The sequence below is a fragment of the Diaporthe citri genome, assembly GCF_014595645.1.
Source record: "Diaporthe citri strain NFHF-8-4 chromosome Unknown scaffold_2, whole genome shotgun sequence".
NCBI lineage: Eukaryota > Fungi > Ascomycota > Sordariomycetes > Diaporthales > Diaporthaceae > Diaporthe > Diaporthe citri.
Window position 1 is genome coordinate 5,503,362 of NW_025064847.1, and position 12,146 is coordinate 5,515,507.

At 56.9% G+C, this 12,146-nt stretch overlaps 4 protein-coding genes across 4 annotated transcripts; 3 read left to right on the forward strand and 1 right to left on the reverse strand.

The window, feature by feature from the left end:
- Positions 1-446: 446 nt before the first annotated feature.
- INS49_007070 (uncharacterized protein) lies at positions 447-2,513 on the forward strand (the record flags this gene model as incomplete). Its single annotated transcript, XM_043167835.1, has 3 exons — positions 447-868; positions 922-1,228; positions 1,284-2,513. The coding sequence occupies 3 exons, from the start codon at positions 447-449 to the stop codon at positions 2,511-2,513; spliced, it is 1,959 nt and encodes a 652-aa protein (XP_043028979.1).
- Positions 2,514-3,650: 1,137 nt separating this feature from the next.
- INS49_007071 (uncharacterized protein) lies at positions 3,651-4,504 on the forward strand (the record flags this gene model as incomplete). The annotated part of the gene is made up of 4 exons (XM_043167836.1): positions 3,651-3,838; positions 3,904-4,042; positions 4,106-4,263; positions 4,387-4,504. The coding sequence occupies 4 exons, from the start codon at positions 3,651-3,653 to the stop codon at positions 4,502-4,504; spliced, it is 603 nt and encodes a 200-aa protein (XP_043028980.1).
- A 635-nt stretch (positions 4,505-5,139) lies between these two features.
- On the forward strand, positions 5,140-8,453 carry INS49_007072 (uncharacterized protein; the record flags this gene model as incomplete). The annotated part of the gene is made up of 3 exons (XM_043167837.1): positions 5,140-6,243; positions 7,342-7,654; positions 7,720-8,453. 3 exons carry the CDS (start codon positions 5,140-5,142, stop codon positions 8,451-8,453), a joined length of 2,151 nt encoding a protein of 716 aa, XP_043028981.1.
- Positions 8,454-8,955: 502 nt separating this feature from the next.
- Positions 8,956-11,886, reverse strand: INS49_007073 (uncharacterized protein; the record flags this gene model as incomplete). Its single annotated transcript, XM_043167838.1, has 1 exon — positions 8,956-11,886. One exon carries the CDS (start codon positions 11,884-11,886, stop codon positions 8,956-8,958), a length of 2,931 nt encoding a protein of 976 aa, XP_043028982.1.
- Positions 11,887-12,146: the final 260 nt, after the last annotated feature.

A 12,146-nucleotide genomic window follows, 5' to 3' on the forward strand; every position in this document is an offset into this window, starting at 1 on the left:
AAAGGATAAACAAGTGTGCATCTGGAGTTGTTGTGGCATGGCGGCTCGGAGAAGAAGTGAAGTGAAGAAGGTAGGAAATTTGGGCAGACGAGTCCCTCGGCAGCCAGATTTAAATATTTCTTCAAACAACGCGCTGGCCCGGAATATATGAGTGTAACACACCATATATGTCTCGCTTGCTGATGGACCACGTTAGATAGATGTACTGTAGTTCAAAATACAATTTTACCAAGCTGTAGCGCAGCCAGGCGGCGCGGGACGCGTCCCCGAGCGGACCTGAACCCTGAAGCAAGGTCCCCTGACGTCACTAAAATTTTCATAGGCCCCTGTCAACATCCAGCGATGCCTTCACATGCGACAGGGTCCGCGGCTGCCTTAGCTGACCCGGACTGGCCTCACAACTGAAGGTACCTAGCTGTAAATAGGGCTTCAGCTCATCAATCGCCATGGCTACGGAAGGCTCATCTCACGCAGGCCAGGTGCAAGACGCGAACAGCAGCGACAACACCAGCAACGACGCGGAGGCAGCTGTGACAATACAGAGGATCCAGGATCTTCTCAAGACCAAGAACGACACTTCCAGGTTTGTCGGCCTCGCACTTCTAAAGTCTGTCCTCGACAACTCACCACAACTCCGAGAAGATGAGGAAGCAGTCACGACATTGTGGCACAGCGTGTCGCCCAAGTTCCTGGACCGCCTCCTGAGGAGCGGTGCCAAGCAGGGCTCGTCGCCCAAGGACGCCAGGGACATGATCGACATCGCAGTTGCTGTCGTCCACATCTTCTCGGTGCTCCTCCCAGATGACTCCAAGAAGGACCCAAGTCTCGTCGGCCGGATACCAGCTCTGGTGTCGGTGGTACTGCACAGGTTTGTAGTTCTCTCCCTGACTTTTTTTAGCCCTCGCTGACATATTGTCCCAGCTCCGACGAGACGACTCAGCTCGTGCTTCAGACTCTCTTGACCCTTGTTAGCCGCGTAGAAGGGGCCAAGGAGTTTGTGGCTATAGAAGATGCCAGCGCTCTCGTCGAGATCGCTCCCTCTCAGCCTCTTGCATTGGACATCTTCCTGTATGCTTACTCGCAGTCTGCTACGTTTACGGAAGATACTGCTGCCTTAAAGGCCAAGGTTGATCAAATCATCCAAAGCTTGGTGGCCTCCTTCAAGGGAACAGATGCTGTCACGCTGCTGGTCTTTCTCGCCGAGCTTCTGCGGAGACTCGACCCTCAAGTTAGTGGCCCTCAGCCGCAGTCACGTTCCAGTGCTTGCAACTGACCTTCTACAGTGCCTGCCTCGAAATCCGTCTTGTTTGAAGACCATAACAGGTTTCATCCGTAACCTTGTGACTAGCAAACCAACAGCAGCCGGCCGTGCAGCTTACACAAACCTCGCCGCCACGTTACTCCAGATCTATCCCGCTGATGCATCGAGGCTGCTCTTCACAGATGAGGGAAAGTCGGAGAAGCCATTCCCATACCTCCTGGTCAACTTGATACTCGTCGACCTCCGCTCATCCTTTCCAAATCTCCTTGCCCAACTCAACAGCCCTGACTACGAAAGCATATCCAAGCGAATCGCATCGGCCTTTGACGTCGTTTCCGCCTTCATTGGCTTCCTCGTCCGCTTCTTAGAAGATGAGGGTGACGGCAACTCCATATCATCGCTCATGATGGCGCCAGACTTCCTATTCAAATTACGCCAGTCAATCGCAGAAACCCTGTCCCTCGCAATAGAGTACCTCCGCGACCGGTGGGATGCCGCAGAAGCAGGCGCTATGGGCCTGCACCCAGACGCAAGGCTAGGCACGGCCAACACATCACGGGGCTCCCATTTCACACTGGCATGGGACTCAAAGATCGACCGCGCCAGTCAGGACCCTCTCATCCTCGCTGCCGTTAGAGCGCTGGCCATCTGGCTGCGCGAGGACGACAACGACATGCTGAGGAAGGAGGCGGCCGGGCTCACCGACATGTTCATAGATCTCTACAGGTCCAGCGCGGAGAAAGGGGCGCGCCTCGACTTCAGGCGGCCTGTGCTTGTTGCCCTGGAGGGGACCACCGCGCTCGAGGACGGCGCTGCCTCGCTGCTAGACCACAACGGCTGGGAGGTCCTCACGCAGGACTTGTTCGCTATTCTACGATCTACCTCATTTGCAAGCAGCGAAGATGAGGCAGCTAGAGGGATCGAAATCGTGCGGGTGCTGATTCCTACGGTGGAGAGGGAGAGCCCCGGCAGCCGCGAGGCGTGGATGGCAGTCGTCACGGCGGTTGCGGCGTGGGACGTGCCGGACGCCGAACAGCCGCCGATTGTGTACGAGTTCCAGGTCGCTGTGCTGCAGCTCGTCACGGCGTTGATGGAGAACACGCACTCGGGGATGCGGAGGCGATATGTCCATTCGATTAGTGCTGTGCTTGGGATCGTGGAGCAGCTCATGGACAAGATCGTCAAGATTCACGACGAGGCGCTGGAGGATAGCCTCAGGGATGTGGAGAGCACCCTAAGTGGGTTGAGGTAGATCGCCGGTCTGTCAACGCAAATTTCGTCTGCAACGAAGTCACTACTGCAGATATCCTTCTTCGCCGAAATCCATCCAGAGACGAAAAACCGACCCCGCCTCCAAAGCTCGTGCTTGATTCTATGTTCCCATACACTGGTGTTTTCGGCTATTCGTAGCAAAACAACGATTTCAACAGAAAAACAAAAAGAACAAAAACATACAACACCGGGTATTCGCTGGTCGTCACCGACCCAACTACTAATCCAGCCCTCAGCGGCTTGACTATGGGAGAGCGGACGGGATCCCGTATTTTCCGCTGGGTATGGTCGTATGTGCCAGAAATTCGTGTAGCACAACTTATAAATGTGATCAACTGACCATTTCCTAGTGGCAGTCAATGCAAACAACAATTTACAGCCTGGATGGAAGCTATGGCTGGATGATAATATGGACTCAGAATCATCAGAACAAAGGCAGGAAGTGAGGAAAGAGTAGCAAAGTACCACTGCCTGTGGAGCAGGCTTTTGTTGTGACAGAGCACAAGGGCCCAAGGGAAACTCTTTGCTGATCAAAAGGACCTCCAGGTGTACATCTGGGCTCGTACCCTGTTGGAATGTGTAGAGACATCAGTTCTATAAATCAATTGTCTACATTCCAGACCTACTTTCAAGCCAACTCGATACCATTCCCCACCAACGGGTGGACAATGTTCCAATGTTGAATGCTTGCTTCAGCCCAGAGCATGCGCATGGTCGCGGTTGGAGCCTCTCACGATCCTTCGCGTCCAGCTCAACAGGGGCGATCACCTAGTGCTGGCTTACCAAGCTGCTTATTTTGTCATCACAGGCCGCTTCGAAGATGCCCCAAAACCACAGCTAATTTGAAAATGGGACTATATTGTGAAGGATTGCAGACTCGAACGCGACAGTGCAGTGGAGATGCTTTGACATTTTGCATGCTTGGAGGATCGCAGGAGTGGCTTCAGCCTGAAGCCTGTAGCTATGCAAGTCACGAACGGTATGACCGTCGAGGATATAAAGTATCAAGCAGAACGTTCAAAGAGAGTTCACAAGTTGGCTCACCCGTACCCTCAACCAGATTCATTCCCAAGTGATAATTCCCCGACGCCAGAAAGCAGCAGCGCCCAGAAGCAAGATGGCATCCTCATTCCCCAATCCCCGAAGGCTCCTGGTCTCCAACCGGTCAAATGGCACCACAAAAGACCAGGCAGAGCCCGGGGTTGAGGCCCTCGTGGACACCCTCGAGCCCGTGGCCGTGATGCCCAAGCTCAACAGGGCGCCGATCGCGACTCACGCTGCCATTCCCACCTCGAACGCAGAAGCGTACGTCTCCCCGGATCCGTGCGCAAAGGGAAGCCGTACAGAACGATCACACTGACACATCGCAGCGGCCGGCCTCACCTAGACACGGTGCCCGGCTCGGGCATCGTCCTGCCGGGTGGCGCGAACATCTATTACCTCGACCTCACGCCGCACTCTGACAGCCCCATGCGGCGTATCACACCCCTCACCGCCCCCCCCGACAACGTCACAGAAATGAGAAGAGAAACGGCAGGCTGACTGAGCGGCGTGGTGTGCCCACCTTTCCAGCACCGGACGCCCTCGACAGACCACGTGATCGTCCTCCGCGGCGAGCTCACGGTCGTGACGCCGCCGGTGGCCTTTGACGTCGTCGACGGCAAGGGCTCGTACACCAAGGTTGGAGGAGACGGTTGCACGGGCTGGCGACGTGGTGGTCCAGAGGGGGTGTATGCACGCGTGAGTACTAATTTACCTGCCTTACCTCATGCCCGCACCGGGGCTGTGAGCGCGTCGTGAACGTTCGTGACAGTGAAAAGGATTGCTGACTGGGTCTGTTTTCGTCGTGGCAGGCTGGCGAACCGTAGCGAGGATTCGGTCCGACTTATTGGTATCGTCCTTGCGGCGGAGCCTGTGAAGATTGAGGTCGCTGGTGAGGCGAAGGAGCTTGGGGAGTCGTGGCTGCAGTGACAGAGTCGAGGTTGAGTTCAAGGCGGATGGTCTGGTGCGAAAAGCGACAGGGGATGTCCATGAGAAAACACAGGCGTTATCAACAGAATTCGTTAGAGCTGGTTTCTTTGCACTCCGTCTTTGGTTATACTATATGCGTGCTTCAAGAAATGCCGTTGGGAGAGAGTCGGGTAAGTCCTGAAATGGTGAAGTCCCATATTTCAAGCACTATAGAAATTCCAGAGCCATTGGCAGGAAGAACAAGACGGCAGCGTGGGTGTCAACGCTGCCTAGCCCCAGGCTTGCTCACAGGGGTCAAGCCGCTGCGGCTTCCGCCCTGCCGGAGTGATGTCACATGCCAAGTCCAGCCTATGGTCACAACCCATGTTACTCTGGAAGGCTATGATTCAGCGCCCATTTTACCGTTTAGGACTGTTCAACTTTTTCAGATTCAATGAGCCCAAAACAGACACCAAAGTCCACGTACGCAAAGAACGCGACGACGCGCCACGCCACGCTGCAATTCTCGACGACAGCCACCTGGAAGTAACACCACGTGTGACTCGCAGTGGGCACGATGATCCAATAGACAAACATCCGATACCCCATACACTGTTCGAATCCCACCGGCCTGTGATGGGCACATGACGAGCACGATGGCAACCGACGCCGAAGACCAACCCTCCCCCGTCCCAGAGCCCTTGACCGACGCAGACAGCAATGCCACCGGCAGCGACTCCGACAGCGACTCGGGCGACTCGCCCGCGCCCCAGGTGGAATGGCTCGCCACGGCGCGCGCGAAGCGGTCGACCGCCGGCAACCGCATGAAGTCGATGCTCGCGAACGAGGAGCCCGCCGACGAGGACTCGGACCTCGAGCTGCTGTTCCAGGAGGACGAGGATGACGCCGGCTTCAGCGACAAGGGCCAGGATGACGGCTCTGACGCGCAGATGGACTCGTCCGACGACGAGGACGAGAATGAGGCCGAGGCGGAGGATGAGGGCGAGAAGGAGCTACAGCGCAAGGAGCGCGAGAAGAAGCTCGCGGCCCGCAAGCGCAAGGCGCAGGAGGCCATCCCCGCAAAATTCAGGAAGAAGGTCCGCATCAGCCAGCCCGCCACCCCGACCGGCACCACCGCGCCGCAGCCGCCCATGCCGAGGCCTAAGAAGAAGTCGGAGCGCGCGAGCTGGCTGCCCTCGGCCGCCGATATGCCCACGCGCTCGTCCGACCGGAAGACGACGAAGCTGAGCAAGGAGCAGCTTCACAACCAGATGGTCGAGCGCGAGGAGAGGCGGAAGAAGCAGATGGAGCTCATGGAGAAGAAGGCCAAGAAGCTCGAGGCCATGAAGAAGCCGCCCATGACCCAGGAGGATAGGCTGGCGGAGGCCGCAATCGTGGAGAAGAGGAACGCAAAGAGTCTAAACAGGTGGGAGGAGGCCGAGAAGGTGCGCGAGGAGGAGCGGCGCGCAAAGCTGGCCGCTCTGAACAACCGCAGGCTGGAGGGCCCCGTCGTCACGATGTGGAGTGGTATAGTCGACCTCAGCGAGACCCAGCTGAAGAACGTCGGCAAGTTGGTCTCCATCGAGGAGAAGCCAAAGCGGAAAAGACCATCGACCGCCACATCTACTGCTGTAAACACGGCCGCGCCAAGTCCCAAGCCAGACCGCCCGTCCACGGCCGTCTCGACCGCAGGCCCCGCGGCTACAGCAAGCCCAAAGACCGAGACGGCAGCGTCGGAGACGGCCCTGCCTACGCCTACGGTCCAGGAAGCTCCAAGCCTCTCATCTATACCAGGAACGCCAGGGGGACCAGCAGGTCCAAAGGAAGAGCCGACTGAGCCATCCGGGCGCACCACTGAGCAGACGAACACCGAGCAAGCAACAACTGAGCCTCTGACGTCTGAGAAATCTACATCTGGGCCACCTACGGCTGGTCAACCGACGACAGAGCAGACGACGACCGGGCATCCTACAACTGGGCAACCTACTATTGAGCAACCTCCAAGTGGGCAGCCCATAAGTGAGCAACCTACGGCTGGGCAACTTACGATTGGGCAATCTGATGGAGAACCCGCGACTGAAAGACCCACGACTGGGCAACCGAGTATTGAGCCGACAACCACTGAGCAGCCGTCACCATCATTGCCAGCAGATACTGCACCTTTATCTGCCCCCGTTCCTGCGCCTGCGCCTCCTACAGTATCAGCGCCAGTGCCAGTGCCAACAGCACCAGTCACCATCCCACCACGCCCACTGTCTGCTCCCAGACCTGAGTCCATGTCTCCTGGGATTCCCGGCCCCAGCATGTTTGCTCCCTTGGCCGCAGCCCGTGGGACACCTCCCCCGAGGCCTATGTCTGCATCTCCAGCAACCTCGGGTCCGACCAACCTCCCCCAGGTGTCTGGCCCTTCACCTCTTTCTGTACCTTCTCCATCGACGAGCTTGGCCCCGTCGATGCCTTCACCCCCCGTCAAAACGGAGCCGCAAAGCACCTCACAACTGCCCTTGGCCCTCAGACCGGACATAGGTCCGCGTTTCATGCCACCTCCGAACCCTCACCTCGCCCAGTCGCCTCAGCCAAGTGTCCTGGCCCCTCCAGTCGGCATGCCCAGCATGTTCAATGGGCCCATGCCGGTTTTGGGTTATTCAGCTCAACACCCTCCTCGCCCGGCTGGCCTTGCTGCCCCAAATGCTTCTCCCTCACCTTCGCCCCTGAACCCGTCATCACCTGCTCCGACTCCTCCCATCTCAGCCGCATCATCAAATCAAAATCCCAATTCACTTGCGGCCTTCCCAAGCCCGTACCAGCAACCTCCGGCACCGCAGCCATCACCAATCCATACGACCGCCAGTTTCCAGCCGATAATGCCTACCACGGCTCCGGCCTCCGCCGCGGTTCCTGCTCCGATTCCGCCAATTCCCAACCCGACTCCTGCCAAGCTGACAAAGAAGCAGCAGAAGCAGGAAGAGGCCAGCGCGAAAAAGGCTGCTGCCAAGTCTGCTGCTCCTAAGAAGCCCCCTCCACCACCTGAGCCCCCAGAGCCCGAGCCACCTCTAGAGGGGAAGGTCACCCGCAGCTGCATCATTCTCCAAGACTTTGATGAAGAGGCCATCAAGAAGCCCGATGTCCAGACACAGATCCTGTTCGGCTGGAAGATGACCAAGCTCGCGAGTAAGTTGAGAATGATGACGTGTGTCGATTCACTTAATGGTGTTTGCTAACCAACTACCTCTCAGAGCCACCTCACGCTCCCCTTTGCGTCATCACCAACCACCCGGCCCGCTACAGGGACCCGAAGACGGGACTTCCCTTCTACAACACCTACGCGTTCAAGGAGATCCAGAAGCTCATGGCAGGGGACTTTAAGTTCAGCCAGCTCACGGGCACGTGGGTGGGCCGCGGCGACGAAGCTGCGGCGGGCGTTCCGGCGCGATTCACCCGCCCCGAGACCGAAGATGAGAGAAAGGAGAGGCTGGAGCGCAAGGAGAGGGAGAAGAAGGAAGGCGAGGAGCGCAAGGAGCAGGAGGAGAAGCTGGCGGCCGAGGAAAAGGCTAAGCTGGAGGCATCCGGACCGCCGACTACAGGAACCGCCGGCGCGGTGTCGACGACGGGGGAGGCGAGTTCCGCCCCGGTAGCCCCCATGGGACAAGGCATTGCGGATGCGCAGCAGCCCCTGCCTGTCGCTTCTGGCGCGGTGCCTGTGCCGGATCCAATCCCGGCGCCTGCGCCTACGGCTGGGGTCGCGGTTGGACCACCTCCTCCACCGGCGGGAATGCCACCCGTCATGCCTGCGCCTCCTGATGGCACAAAACCGGTAGCCGTGGCTCCGTTGGTGCCTGGACAGGCGACCACGACTGGAGAAGCAACTACTCAAGCCTCCTCTGCCGCTGCCGTGGACAACGACACTATAATGACGCCAGCGCCGCCGCTAGGGGCCAGTACGGATCAGACAGGGCAGGCAGCCCAGTAGACTGCCATCAGGACGATGTTCGAGGCATGCTCTGGATAGAATGGCTACAGGAGATTAGATTCAAAGCTTCAAAAGACCTTCAGACTGCACCCGCTCTTTGTCCTCTTCGCTCAATTCCGTGGCATCGCAATCCATTAGGTCAAAAGGGAGCATGACTTGAAGAATATGTGGTAAACCATGGGGCGATACGCTTTGGTAGTTGCGGGTCCGTGACTAGTAATTAGAACACACAGGTCCGTCACAAAACTTGTAGCATCGTATATCAATTTCACATGCGCATGAGGAGCATCGGGGTTAGTGAACAGTCTTGTTCAGCACTATGGCAAAAAGCAATGACTCGAGTGGTATCTCAGCTCAAACACAACCAGCGAAATCATCCACATCGCAGACAGTCGTGCACAATGATATAAAGTGCAGCACCTCCACAACCCCGGGTCAAATCCTCCAAGAAACCTCACCTCCAGTCAACAAGCGGCTCAAATCCGCCGAGGGTTCCACCTCATCAGACGAAGTACGGCTCCTCCGCCACAAGTGTCTCCTCCTCCCAGCACTTCTCCATCCACTTCTCCGTCACCACATAGGGGCGCTTGAGGCTCTCTCTCTTGCTGACCCGCGCCCTGATCTCATCAGCAACCTTCTTCGCGCCCGTCTCATCTTCTAGGCTGACAACAACGACGTGCGTGACAATGCCATCATCAAGGTCGTCCGCAACCTCGCCACACCCGAAACGGACCCAGGCCTCGAGGCGAGCCGTCGTCAGCCGGTTCTCCTGGCCCTCCACCTGCGCGAGGTAGACACGGCAGCGCCGGAACACGTAGCCCCTGGACCGTGGCAGCTCGTGTCCACGGGCCTCGAGCTGGTCGTAGAAGGCGTTCTTGTCGAAGTCTGGGATGCCGTCTGCCTTGCGGTTCTCCCTCATGAGGGCGAAGAGCTTCTCCATCTCGTCGGCGTCCAGGTCCCGGCAGTAGCTGTCGCCGAACTGGTCCGTGTTCTCCGCGGCGAGGGCGCGCATGTCGTCCGGGGCGCGATACAGGTGCTCGTCCTCGTAGGGGAGTAGGCACTGCTGTTTGATGCAGTCGACCACCCACTTGGGGCTGATGACGAAGTCTACCCCTTCCAACTTCAACATAGACCTGACGAGGCGGGGGTCTCTGTCTGCAAGTGCAATCGCATTGCCCTCGGCCACCCTGGCTGCATCGTGGACGATGGAGCCACCGTTCTCTCTCACCAGCACTTCGAGCTGATCTACCTCCATATTACAGCTCTCGGACCTGGTAGGTATGTAGAAGAACTTGCCCTCGAAGAGCTTGGACTTCTCGGTCGTCATGGCATCGTTGTTGTTGGCAAGTGCTAGGTCGCGCTTTTGCCTCTTGGCGGCCCTCTTCTTGTTAGTCTCCAACTGCATCTGTTTTTGGATTTCCTCTTCTTTGACTTGGTAACGAAGTTCGTTCCATTCGTCAATATCTAGAGCGTCAGTCCAGTTTTTGTCAGCACGTATGCTGCGAAACCGGGGGAAACGCAGTGTTTTTCGGGCGCTAAAAGAGGTAGAGTCCTCGATGCTGGCGGCTTTGACCTCAATCACGATGGATTCGCTTGGTCGGATCCACCGATCTGGCCTTTCCAAGTATCTCTCTCCACCAGCCAACTCAATGAATTGTCGTGCGCTCTTTGGGTTCCAGTCGTGCCACTTTTCTTCTGGAAGGAGACCTTGGATCTCATAATAATCCTCTTGTTTGATACCACCTCCAACCTTGAAGAAGCTGAAGAACTTTTCTGGGTGAGCGGTTCCGTTCTTGATGTCTTGCCTGCTTGCCCTTAGCCCGCAAAGGAAACTCGACAGTGTCCCACCACGTCTTCCTGTGCCATAGTATCCGCCTATGATAACACAATCCAGGCTCTCACCGAACTCTTTCATGTAGTCGGGCTTGACCTTGATCCAAACCCAGGGCCGATCGTTCAGAACATATCCCGACGATGGGTTCTTCAGCATAATACCCTCGGAAGAGTCCTGGATGATTTTGCGGAGGTAGGGTTCGATCTCTGATGGAGAAGTGCAAATTTGGTAGGGGTGGATTTCAAGTCTCCCAGGGACATCTGTGATGATCAATTCCAGAGACCTGCGGCGATTCCAAAGTGGTTGTCTTCTAAAGTCTCTGTGGTTCAAGTACACGAGATCGAAGACCCGAAATAGAGGTCTCGGGCTTTCGTCATCGTATGGATTGTCTTGGGCGTAAATGGCGGCAGTCTTCAGAGTCCCAAATGTCACCATCTGGCCCTTCTTGGGGTCGAATCCGATCATCTCGCCATCCAAGATGCAGTTCGTTAGCCGATTGTCAAAAGCACCTCCCAGGTGTCGAGTAAGTGCGGAGTTGTTATCATCGAGAGAGCTTCCGTATAGATACGTATAGTCCTTGCCCTTGCGAGACCAGAACTTGAATTCGTATCCGCCACCATTCTTCACCTGCATATGCATTTGCATACGCTCGCCGTCGAGCTTCTCCTCCATGTAGAATTCTGGCTTTTCCTCTGAGATTCCGAGTTGCTGAACGACCTTGTCCCATGTGTTGGCGTTGCTGGCGGTCGGTGCCAGCTGCGGCAGGAAGTTGTGCATGATTTGCAGCTTTTGATCGTCTTCATCGAGACGAGTTTCCGGATCCCAGAGGTGCCAACACGTGTGCCGCAGACTGGAATGGATGTTGAACAACTCGAAAGCATCCGGGTTCCATGCTTTCAAGACGGATTTCTCAGTGGCGCCAATCCTCATTTGCCTTAGAATGATGCGTATCAGCCACTGAAGCTCCTCAGGGCACATGCGCTGGTAGAACTCGTCGAAGATTGGCATCTGCTGGGCTTGACCACTGGCGGCAGCCAGCCTGTCAAGAAGCTCATTCACTTCTGCTATGCGCATGTCTCCGTACCCTCTCCATTCCGACCGCTTTTCGAGGACCTCGAAGCAGCGTCCTGCGAAGTCGCCTGCCATTCGGCTCGCAGCGGTATTGCCCGGGTTCTTCCAGGCCGAAAGGCCTCTGGCGTCTGGAGAATCGTCCGCAATCCGAAGCAGCTTTGGGACTATCTTTGCAATGTTTTGCTCCTTGAGCCCGTACATGGGGCGCTCCTTGTCAACATGCGGCAAGATGAGGCGCATGACCGGGTAGACATCGTTGCCGACCTCTTCGCGCCAAAGTGAAAAGAAATTCTCAAGGACCTTATCTCTGTGGTCTCTCTGCGATTTCGGGTTGCGGATGAGGGCTATTCTGGGAGGGGGCCCCTGTTTCAATCGTTCAAAGAGGTGCTTGACAAGATCCCCAAATAGTAGCGTGGGAGAATGGTTGACGGGGGGTTGGGGGGTTTGAGGTCCATCAGTGGACAGAGGATCCTCCTCGTCCCTGCCAGCTTCGCTGGGCGAGGGGTCTTGGTCGCTGTGTTGGCTCATGGGGGGCGAAGTTCTTGTGCAGCCAGGACGGTATGTGGTTGTGATGGATTCGGATGAGCTGATGAGGTCAGACCATGCTGGAGCTCTGTGGGGTGTAAATAAATAGCAGCGGTCAGAACGGTTGTTGGCAAACGCGGGGCGCGACGGGCGTGTGCCTGAAGTGAAGTGCTGCCTGGTGGTTTGTCGCGCCTGCCTCGCCAGATCATGTGAAGCTTACATCAGCTCGGCGGGGTGCAGACCAGCCCAGCCCAAGCTTCAAC